General features: G+C 39.2%; 1 protein-coding gene across 6 annotated transcripts in view; it reads left to right on the forward strand.

Moving 5' to 3' along the window:
- PHKB (phosphorylase kinase regulatory subunit beta) overlaps nucleotides 1-12,265 on the forward strand; it is a 129,225-nt gene that overhangs the window by 44,856 nt on the left and 72,104 nt on the right. For all 6 annotated transcript variants that reach the window (XM_019643243.1, XM_019643235.1, XM_019643252.1 and 3 more), the window contains 4 exons: nucleotides 5,850-5,913; nucleotides 10,309-10,404; nucleotides 11,216-11,413; nucleotides 12,068-12,125. In XM_019643243.1, the coding sequence (XP_019498788.1) occupies nucleotides 5,850-5,913; nucleotides 10,309-10,404; nucleotides 11,216-11,413; nucleotides 12,068-12,125 (416 nt within the window). The remainder of the gene's footprint in view (nucleotides 1-5,849; nucleotides 5,914-10,308; nucleotides 10,405-11,215; nucleotides 11,414-12,067; nucleotides 12,126-12,265) is intronic.

Below are 12,265 nucleotides of genomic sequence, written 5' to 3' on the forward strand. Positions count from 1 at the left end.
ATATTTAGTTCTCAACTTAATTAAGTTCCAGATTATCAGTCAAATTATAAGAAAGAAAGTGGAAAGAAAAGGTGATTATTAAACATTTGCGTTTTCATTGTTTATGATTTATCGTCCCCTTCTGCTTTTCAGTGAGCAGACATTATTTTAAGTATAAAATGTTTGAAGTAGGGGTTTTTCAGTTTATAAAAACTGTAGTTCAGTAAATCCTCACTTAACACTGTTGATGGGTTCTTGGAAACTGTGACTTGAAGCCAAATGACATAACGAAACCAATTTTAACAGGCTGATTGATATACAAAAACTCCTACAGCATATTCCTGGTCACTGAAACATCACCAAACTTCTAATTAAGGACCCCAAACACTTCTCATATTAAACATTGAAAGCAGTGTGAGTTTTATATACATTTAGGAAAGATGAATAAAAACAAGTAAGGTAATGATTTTCCAGTTGAGGGTGCAAGGTGGGACCCCAGCCTGGTCAGGACGCGTTTCATCGCGGGGCCACTCACACACACCCGCACTCTCTCGTCCTGGGACAGTGTAGACACTCCCTCCTAATGTGCACATCTTCGGGATGTGGCAAGAAACCAGAATCCCTAGAGAATACCCATGCAGACATGAGAACCTGCGAACTCCAGTGGCCCTGCCGACGAGCAATGTTCCTTTTTCTCACCAGTGTGGCAGTGAAACGACATTGAATGAAACGATATTTGAGGACCTGCTGTTAGCAGAAAGAACCTTGGGTAGAAGTTACCATGAACCCTAGAGAGTGAGGGTGCTGGAAGGCCCCTAATGAAAAAAAAAGAAGCTCCAATTTGTTTTCTTGTAACAAAGGTGCCAGTCTTTAAATTGAATCATTCATTAAAGATTTTATTTCAAGGCTTGAGAGTTCATTATGCGAGGTTCTTTGCTACCCTTTGCATGCAAAATTAAATTAATTTTTGCAGGCAAATTTTATTGGAATGGATGGGAAATGAAGGATGTCATTTAGATTTGGTTTTATACATTTAACGTTTTCCTTCTGATTTTCCATAGTATAACACTTCACAATTCCCCAGAATAACTTTAGACATTTTTTTTTTCAAATGTTTCTGAGCTCATCTCCACAGCCTGTTTTGGATGTGTCACTTCTGGGTCTATTTTGAAACTGCAGGAGAACTTGGCGCTCATGGATGCAGCGATAGCAGTGGCCGTGGCCAGTATCTTTCTGTGCTCATGCCTGGGTCGTGGAATTTAGGGGTGCCGACACCCAGGGTTGTCACAACTCAGTCTGTTGCTTCTGTAAGACACCTCAGAACTGTCTGTGCCTAGTGGGATCTGATCTTGACTGCTTCATGTGATATCTGTAAGCCTGAAACAGTGTACAGTAATTCTTGCTGCAGGTACTCACTGCCTTTTGCCTTCGGACCTCCTGTGCCCCTCTCCCTCTCTCTGTCCTTCGCAGGAGTCAGAGAACAGAGTCATCAAGGATTGGGGTGCCTTGGTGCGCCCTGGGGCGTTGTCAAGGTGACTGGCTTGATGAATGTCTCTTCCTTCCCTTCCACACTGGGCACATGTTTTCTAAGATGCCCTCTGATCAAAGAGGAGCACTGCTGTGGGCCCCCAACACACACACACACACACACACACACACACCCCACACACACTGACATACACACACACACACACACACACACCACACTAACATACACCACACACACTGACACACACACACCCAGACACCCACCGACACATACACTGACACACACACCACACACCACACACACCGACATACACAGACACACACACACACTGACACACACACACTGACACACCCAGACACACTGACACACACACACACACACACACGCACACACTGACACACCCAGACACACTGACACACAGACAGACACACACCGACACACACACACGCACACTCACACGCATACACACTATTCTGAAGTCCAAGGCCCCCTCTTCAGCATCGTGCTCAGTAGCCCTTTAATAATTGCAACCTGGGACACTGTAGCTAAGAATATCCAAGTTGTTTTTACTGTATCACATTGTGTTTTAAAGTGTTAAAAAGCTTTTCTAAAATTTGAAAAACAGCAGAGTGGACCTGCTTGGTGAAATTGTGGTATGTTTCAAGGATATCTTCACTTGATAATCAGTGCAGCTTGATTCAGTCTAACGCTTTGGTCAGACCCACCCTGCGCGGCCTTTTTCAGCCCCAGGTTTGCTGGCATCCCTTTCAGTTCAATTTCTTGAATTATTTAGTATTTCTTACATAACGCCATGATTTTTTTCTAAAAGGTGATGTCATTGCATTTATCTGAACCCTATTCGAGCAGGAGCCTCACCCTTTGCAGGGCTGTAGTTTAGGGATCCTGTGCTCTGAGCACATTGCGATTCTCTTAAAATGTTTCCTAAACAACCACCCTGCTCTCCTGACCTTTCTGCTCACTTGGCTCTTCTCAGACCCCTCTCAGCGTCTCCTCGGGTGTCTGAAACTCTCAGATTCTCCTCTTTTCTCTTATATCTTCTCTCAGTCTTTTAATAAATGCCCATCCATTTAAAAATCCTGTATTCTAATATTTGATTAATTACATGGCCTTCATATGTCATTTTGGTGCCTATTTATTGTCTCACTAATTCTTTACCCCCAGGATTACATAGCCAAGTAACCTTCTCAGCTGCTCCAAGATTAGTTCACACGTATTTTAATCTATATATTTCCCTCTCCTCGTTTATGTACTTATATTCCTACTCCCTAGGGCTACCTTTAATCCTTTAAACCCAAACCCTTTTGTTTTGGCAAAGAGATGAGTCTATAAAATGTGAATTGAATCCCAAACTGAACTTTGAATTTTTTTGGTTGTTGGGAAGCAAAAGGGAAAACTGTACTTAATAAATTAGTGATGTGGATGATGGCCACATGGAAAGAAGAGGTTTAGAAACATTAACTGCTAAATAAGATTTTACATTTAACAACATAATTTCATGTTTTATGTTTTTGATTCTTGTATTTGCAAGATTGTAGAAGCAAAGCAAGCTTAAATCGGATTTTTCAAGGGTTTTTTTGATGGGTCTATGTTCTATTCTCTTGGCTTTTCCAATAAGGAAAGTCATCACTAAATGTCAGATGAGTAACCATCATAGCACCACTTTACTCAGCTGAAGATGCTTTCAGTGACCATTTTATTCCACACAGTGCTTTTTATCTAAAGTAACTCCTTAATCTTCTTCAGTCATGTTTGATATTCCAGTTTTTGAGCTACAATAGCAGCAACTAGCCATCCATTCTGCTTTATTGTGTGTATTTTTCTGTATTGAACAATTCATGAGCATCCATTAAAACCGTAGTACTGTAACGTCCTTTTTCTTTTAGGAAGTGTGACTGGGTAGCTTGGGGAGTTATAGCGTCGTGTTAATGAGCAGGAGATTGTGAATTTAATCCCCGTGCTTGCCATTCATTTTGTTTGGATTCCATGGTGGGTTATAAATCACCTAGTGCAAACCCATCATCTTTTGTAGAAAGGCTTTGATTTATGCAAGAAATTACTTTATTGCAAACTATCTCCCCAGCAAACATCACTTTAGTTTAGCCCTCATAAGTGAATGTTGAAGTAACACCTTGCAAACATCAAATTGGTGAATGTTCTATTGATACTTGTTACCTAATAGTAACATATACAAGAGCTAATCATAGACTAATTCAATTTTCTGAGAATGTTTTGTGCCAGTAAAATATTTTTAATTCTTACAACATTATATATTACACTCACCAGTCAAATGTAAGATCACATGAAGAGTGTTCCATTTTTTAAACAACTTGCTTCTTGTCAGAGATTTCAATATCCAGTGGGTAATAAATTAACATATTTGTAAATTTCAGTTAAGTCCAATTATTTCACCAATCGCATTGGGAAAGAAAATCAAAGTGGAAAGAATTTGACATTTACTCTAGCCCAGTACACTGTTCGTTTCTTTTTAAATGCTTTATTTAGAAGACGATTTCCAAATCCATCCCTCAGCTGTCTTTTGGCTCCATTGTTAGAGACAGAACCTTGGGCTCGCTACACTGTGCATCTACTCCAGCACAGAATTTCTCATGTAGTTGCCTTTGAATAAGTTATTTTCTCTCACTTCTCAAAATACTGCTAGCATATGTTCCTCACGCTGGAAGTGGGGGTTTTCTGGTGTTACTCAGTTAAGAGCATGTAAATATGTGCGCCCTGGGCTAATGGGGAACTCCTAGGACCTCAGGAGCACATTGCTAAGCATGCAAATGAGTCAACAGTGAGTGCTTTGGCATGAACTGCCTGCCGGCTGATGTACCGCCTAGGAGCTGTCCGGGCCTTGGTCCTGAAGGTCTGGAATCTTGCGCAGGTCCTGCTTGGCTGTCTTTTGTAGTGTGTGAGGCTGAATGTGATTGGCCTCCTTGTTCTGGGGACATCACAGAGTTAGGAACCTGATTTAGGTTGTTTTCTGGTTACCTGTTGTCACGAACAAGCCACCCCAAATTTGGAGGCCTAGACAACACTCTTATTATTATTCATTCTCATGGTTCTGAGGTTTGACCGGACTAAGCTGTGTGCTTCATGCTTGGGGTCGCTATGTGCTTGCCGTCAGTGGTGGCGGGGCTGAGTCAGCCTGAAGGCCTCCTCGCTCGGGGAATAGATTGTTGCTGTCGTCCAAAAAGCCTGTATGAAGTTGTCCCATACAGGCCTCCTTTCAGCGTGGTGGCTGGGTTCCAAGGCCCCGCACCCTAAAGCAGAGGGCCAGCTGGGAGCTGAAGTTTCCCATCTACTCACTATCCCATAATAAAAGTAATGCTTCCCTGACAGCATTTCATGTAAACAACCCATAGAAAATGTAGGTCGTGACGACATGAATAGCTTAGAACAGTGGTTCTCAAATGTATTGAGGCACCTGAAGGACTTGGTAACACTGGTTGTTGGGCTCCCCTCCCAGGGAGGAGTGAGAGCTGGCATTTCTGAGCAGTTCTGGGGTGATGCTGCTGTGCTGGGGACCCCACTTTGTTAGTCACCACCTTAGAGAAATGCAGACACGATGACAGATCATTCATTGTAAATGATATTAATGGTATATGCAGATATTTTTAGAAAAAATATTGCTTTAAGTAAAATACAGTGGCTATTAGGTCTAAAATACTTAAAAGGTGGTATTTAAGTGACAGTGTCATATTTTAATGAAATTTGGGTCTTCCCATTTCTCAGCACTGTGTTATGTGTGGCATTTGAGAGTCCAAAGGAGTATACATTTTATTATAAAGAGAAGAAAATAGCAAAAAATGAGAGGTACGGTCATCAGTTGTTCTGTGAGCATAAAAGAATGCCTATTTCATTAGTTTCTAAGCAGCAAGTTTTTGAATGGGTATATTAAACCACACTTGTGATAAATGTATGATGTGCGAGATCTCTTTAAGGCCCAGAGTTGACATCAGAAAAACTCTTTTACGTTGATCTAAACTAACGAAGCCTAACCTGGTCATTACTGTGCGCATGTCATCTTAATACACCGTCCTCTAAAGTTCATGCTCCCCCCCCCCCGAGTTAGTGAATATAAATGAGGCTAGAATTAAAACTACTCCCATCAATTGTATGACCATTTGTCTAGATCAAGGTGAACCTAGAAATATTTTTCCCAAAAGATCACTAGCCATAAAAAAGAAAAATTAAAATACTGAAATGTCAGACTGAAGTCTCTTAGATATTCTTCTTCTTGCAGAAGTTGTTATAAGTGTTAATAAAGAAACTTGCTTGTGAATATTCATCAGATAATGGTTCTTATTTTTGTAGCCAAATATATCAGAGTTATAAAGTACTTTCCTTTCTCTTTCAGCTCTATTGGCTTAGCAAAAGCAGCTCTAGAAGCAATTAATGGATTTAACCTCTTCGGCAACCAGGTAAAAAAAACAGCCATAGCAACAACAAACTTTGATTATTTTTTTTTGAGTTACATGTTTAATTAATTTGGCCACTCATTAACCAAGTCGTTCCTTATGATTAGAGAATGTCTGAAATTTATGTAGCAGCTCATGTTTGAACAAGCTTCACTTTGAATATAATTTGCCAGTTAAATTTTAGTTTTCTAACTGAAAAACGTTGCTTAATTAAATAAAATTTCTTGATAAAGAATTCTCATTATCTTTGTTCAGTGACTTATCCCTCAAGTCTCTTGATGAGCTTTCACATTTTTAAATATTTCTGGCATTATAGGCCATGTATTTTTCATGTTAGTTTTCATGTTGGTTTCAATTTAATGTATATCCGTGTCTACCTCTTGTAGAGGGGAATTTGTGCAATGTGTACAGCTAAACAATTGTAAGCTTGGATCCTAGCTTAACCCTCAACTGGCTGTAATCATGTATCTAAATCTCATTTTCTTTGCAATAGAAGGGAAACCCTGAGGGTTGCCTTAAATTTTTATAAGGTCTTTAACCAGTTTTTGCACCTCATCCTATGACCATGGATTGAATTGTTGATGGAAAGGAATAAAACTATAAACAGACAGGTTACTTCTCTGGATCAAGAAGTAGGCTAATTTTCTTGAGCAGTTTTTATAAAGATTTCTAAGATGGAAGGACAAAGGAAGATATAATTTACTCCAAGCTATTAAAATGCTAAGTTGGTAGAGATACATTTGAGGAAGTTATACAGACACGCAAAATGTGACATGGCTTTTTATGGCTGTTTGAATACCATGTACCTCCAGTCTGAATTGAAGAAAGTTTCAAGTTGGAGTGTGGCAGCACAGCACTGCCTTCCCCTCCCTCCACACAAACCCGTCTCTTCTCACTCCAACTTCCTCTGGAGGATGGATTCTGGTTATATCCAGGACGTGAAGAATGGCCACAGACATGAAAGGACTGGGAAGCGGGGAGCAACACCTCATTGTGGGTGCCCAGGAGGTGACTCTAAACCACACATTTCACATACTCTTCCTCTCTCAAGTCCTCTGGCTGGAGAAATGGAGGGATCAGAGCCCGTGGGGATTTGGGGGGGTGTGAGCCTATGAAAAGCCTGTGTCCAAATGTTATGCCTCTCCTGGAGATTCTGGAGCCTCGGGCACTTGGCTTGTCAAAACATTTCTCACTCCCTGAAGAGTCAAAGACTCGTGGAAATCCCACGTGTATCTTTCGATATTTTTTTTCCTTTTCCTGCCTCACTCTCAATACATGCATTTAAATGTGTGAATGTGTGTATGACTGTGTGTGTGTTGGGGGGGGAGAAAGAGGGGGGGAAGGGAGGGGAGGGAGGAAGAGGAAGGGAGGAAACAGTAGGAGGATAATAAGGCGTAAAGGAATGGCATTGCAGAGTTACTCACAATGGCCAAGATATGGAAGCAACCTGTGTTCACTGATGGATGAATGGATGAAGAAGAGGTGGCATGTACATGTATACACAGTAGAATGTTATTCAGCCACCAAAGAATAAAATCTTGACATTTGCAACAACATGGATGTCCTTCGAGGGCACTATGCTAAATGAAATAAGTCAGAGAAAGACAAGTACCAGGTGATCTCACTAAGTGGGGCATCTAAAACAAAACAAAAGGTCCAAGGTCATAGACACAGAGAACCGGGTGGTGGTTGCCAGAGGTGGGGTAATGCGGTGGGTGAGATGGTGAAGGGGGTCAAAAGGCATAGACCTCCGGTTATGAAGTCAAGTAAGTCATGGGGACGTCATGTAGCGTCATGTATTTACTAGAAAATAGTCACAGAAACTCAGTTTGGGAGTCAGGTTTGAGCTGTCTGTCTGAAAATGTGCTCTTTTGATGGAGTCATGATATTATGGCAGAGTTGTGATGATTTCGGGAAATGGAAGATGGATAAAATATCCGAAGTCAATCAAATATTCTGTATGACATATAAAACATCCTTTCATATTCCTGTCTTTAATTGGAAAAATCATAATATTGACAAAAAAAAAAGATGAGGCCAGAACCTAAAAGGTGATGACTAGAGAAATTGCTCGTTACACAAAGTGTTCAAAGCAGTGCAGATGTATTAGCTTCTTTTGAAATCTGAAGGCTTAAAATGAATGTGTCTGATAATTTAAAGTAGGTGATAATTAATTCCATATGTACGATCTCCTTGATGACATTTTTCAAAGTTTGCTTCTGAATAGGAATAGCTGCCTATGGCCCTGGGTGAATTTTATCCTCCTGTCAATTGGGCCATATGCCTAACATATGGTCCATCTTTTAAGAGGACAAGAAACAATGTAGTTAACTAGCCTTTGACCTCAATGTTAAAATACAGTGATATAAGATTATTTTTCCCCTTGGCCATATTTTTTAGAGGCTCTCAGAGAAAGAGGCCTGAACAAATATTTTGATGAATTTAGATAAATAAGCCATGTTTATATGTGGCTAGAAAATAGAAGTTGGCTGTTTATATGAATTAAATAATGGCAAGAATTGCCAAATTTGCCATTTCACTTCATTATGTATAAATTATCCTACTTAGACTGTATCTTTAAAAATCCAACTCAGAGCGGCCGGTTAGCTAAGGTGGTGAGAGTGCAGGCTTATAACACCAAGGTTGCTGGTTCAATTCCCACATGTGCCAAAGAGTTGCGCCCTCCACAACTAGATTGAAGACAATTACTTGACTTGGAGCTGATGGGTCCTGGAAAAGCACACTGTTCCCCAATAAAAATTTCTTAAAAAAAAAAAATCCAACTCAAAGCAGACTGATATGGCATGTCATTAACTTTATCATCAGCCTAAGGGTCAGTTACAAGCCCTATTTGTGTACTTACAGGCGCTGCACATCTCACACCCACTCATTTCTCTGCTGTTTAGTTCCAACACCCATACTTGCTCCCGTTCCCCCAAAACTCAGGTCCTAGCTCTGGTCCTCACCTTTCCCATGAAGCACCCTGAGTTCCCTGTTTTGTTTTCTCCTGTTACCTTTACAGGTTCAGTATCATTGTTATTCTTTCCTGGACAGACTTTTGTTTTGTTTAGTGGTCATCTGGTTCAGGACTGTGTATCACCTGGGTCAGCTCCTTAAGAACAGAGGTCAAACTCTACCCTGTTTGTTTCCCTCAAAGCAGAGAACACACTGTTACTCTGACAGTGGCAGCTACTGCATAAAGCTTTGTTAAACCCGGTTTTGTGAGTAGAGAGAATAAGAGTGACAAATAATAGAACGAACAGTTTAGCAATAATCTGGCTGTTGAGAGACAGCCTTATTCATTCCTTGTTTGTTGATTGATTTGTCAGAGTTAAAACAGATTTAAGAAATGATATGAATGAAAAATTCTATTTTCTGAGCTCAGGTTCATGTATGAACATGGATTAACAGGAAAAATACGCATGTATTGAGGCCGATATATGGATGTAGGGCCCAGGACGACTAGATTGCTTTGAATTTCAGTCTAGGTGATTGATTGATCAGAGGTATTTTAGTTTCAGGGTGAATGCATCTTCAGTGTTGGTGAGAATTGGGATGAGATTTAGAAGGTAATATTGAACCGACATAATTTTTATGGTAGTTTTCTTCTTCCTTTCCCCATGTGTTTTCTGAGTATTCTTTTGTAATAGAAGCAGTCTTTATATTCCAATTTCATGCTCTTTGATTTTCAAAATACTTGTATATTAGATTCTAAATTTGATTAGATTTAATCAAGCAGTTTTTATATTCATGATTCTAGATTATATCTAAATTTGTTTAGTTTGATCATATAATCAGTGTTCTTTATTAGGACCATACAATGAGATTTTATGAATTGGAATTAGTTTTTGCATTATTTCTTGTCAAAAATGTTAGCTAAATTAGTATTTGTATTTTTATTAAAATAAATATCTTTAATTGATTAGTTATCTGGTAATCAGTACATTTTTTTTTCTCGAATAATTTTTTTTTTAATTTATTATTTTTATTGTTAGTTTCAGGTGTACAGAACAATACAATAGTTACCCTTTTTTCCCTCACAAAGTAACAACCCCCCCCCCCCATCTATTGCCCTCCCACCCCCGATATCATGCTTATCTATTACAATTCCATTGAATCCGTTCCCGCTCTCTACTCCATGTCCCAAGACTATAAGAAAACTAAGGAGAAATAGAGAAAATATAAAAATAACATTTATTTTTTATGATTGTAAAATTAATATGTATATTGCAAGAAATTTGAGAAATACTGAAAGAATAAAAAAGGAAATTGAAATTTTCTGTAATGCCACTCTCAGGTGCAACCAGTGTTAGTGTATTTGTGAATTTTCTTAATGCCCGTCTTGCTACAAGTCCTTTTTTCTTCATTTAGGAGACATTTTGCTCTTTCTCATTCCAGGGCTGTTCTTGGTCGGTTATATTTGTGGACCTCGATGCTCACAACTGCAACAGGCAGACTTTGTGCTCACTGCTTCCCAGAGAGTCAAGATCTCATGTGAGATGTTTTTATAATAAATTAATACGAGCTACCATTTACTATTGTTATCTCTGATAAACTTTTATATGCCCGTAGTACCCCATTGCAGATTTTCCTAGGGGCTGTTTGTGGCTCTATTTTTAGAAAACAGCCAAGATGGAATAATTTAATTATTTAAAAATAACTATTGTATAGAAGTAATGCAAGATTTTGACAAAAGAAAAATAAAACCCACAAATATGCAAATAATAATACAATATCTATTCAGTATTTTACTACTCAGTTATAATCTTAGGGTGACAACATTTGTGTTTATATGTTCCCATATATTTTATGTACACATAATATTTTTACTTTACAAAGCTGGCAGAATATTGTTCATAATGCTTGACAACCTAGTTCTATGAGCACACATGCTTTCATACCAATAAACATTTCTATAATATAAATTTTAATGGCTGCTAATTTACTCACCTAACTGTTGGACATTTAGATTGTTCTGTGCTTTTCACTATCATAAACAAATTGTTACAACAAGCTAAGCTGCAATGACTAGTTACTGGCATCAAATTTTTACACACTGCCTTAATTAACATCTTAAAGTTTGCATTCGGTGTTGAAACTTGAAAATACTCCTTATTAAGGAATGAAGTTTTGTCTCCTCTGTCAGGGTCGCTAAAACACACAGGTGACCATCTGCTGTCCGTCTGAGCACAGCGGCCTCCCTGGCAGGCAGGCCCTTGGCTGACTTCACCCCTGTGACTCTCCTTGGGCTGTGTTGGTCATACACTGTAGGCACCGACACCCCTTCTTTTTCTTATTGCCCCAGAACACAGATGCCGCTCTGCTCCCCTGCATCAGTTACCCTGCATTTGCCCTGGATGATGAAGCTCTGTTTAGCCAGACACTTGATAAAGTGGTTAGGAAATTAAAAGGAAAATATGGATTCAAGCGTTTCTTGAGAGATGGGTATAGAACATCATTGGAAGATCCCAACAGACGCTACTACAAACCAGCTGAAATTAAGGTATGAAAAGAATACCCCATCTCAGGTAGTATCACGGGGTGGTAGGATGCACTGACTGAGGAGGCCGACTTCCTGAGTTGGAATTCGGGCTGTGCCACTTACTAGCCTTGGGCAAGATACTTAGCCTCTCCCACAGCTCATCTCCCTAGAGAGTCCATCAGGCATTCATTGAAGCATCTTTTCTCAGAAACCCTCCTCTGACCCCGAGGCAGACTCAGGTGTTTCATCCCCTATGTTCCTGACATAGCATGTATCGTTACAGACATTTCGTAAGGCACTGCAGTTGGTTATTTATGTGTGCGCCTCCTCAAGGCTGGGAGCCCTTGAAGGCAGGTTCTCCATCTTTTTGTCTTCACGACCCTCTGCCTACTGGGTGCCGGGCGTTACTAACTGTTAGTAAATATCAATTGAATGAATGACTTCTATGTGGTGGATTAAATGAATGAACTCTTGAATAATAGGAGTTCTGAGAGATTTTTTTTTTAAAGAACAATGAAACCACTTATAAAATCAGTCAAATTTTGTTATAACTGTAAATAAATCTTTTCTGTATATCCTAACTATACTTGTTCTAATTAATGTAATTGTTCTAAGTAATATAATTGTTCTAAATAATTGTTAGTGAAATTTTGAATATTTTATTTTCCGTTTTAGCTATTTGATGGCATTGAATGTGAATTTCCCATATTTTTCCTTTACATGATGATTGATGGTAAGTGAGCTTTTCTCTGGAAATTCAAGCTATAGAATATAAGTGCTCGAAAGAAGAGCAGAAATGAAATATGACTCCTTTTAGCTGGCAAAATAGACTGCACCTCAGCGATTTGTACTGCTTTGCATTTTTATATGCTA

This window comes from Hipposideros armiger, unplaced genomic scaffold (genome assembly GCF_001890085.2).
Source record: "Hipposideros armiger isolate ML-2016 unplaced genomic scaffold, ASM189008v1 scaffold_4, whole genome shotgun sequence".
Taxonomy (NCBI): Eukaryota; Metazoa; Chordata; class Mammalia; order Chiroptera; family Hipposideridae; genus Hipposideros; species Hipposideros armiger.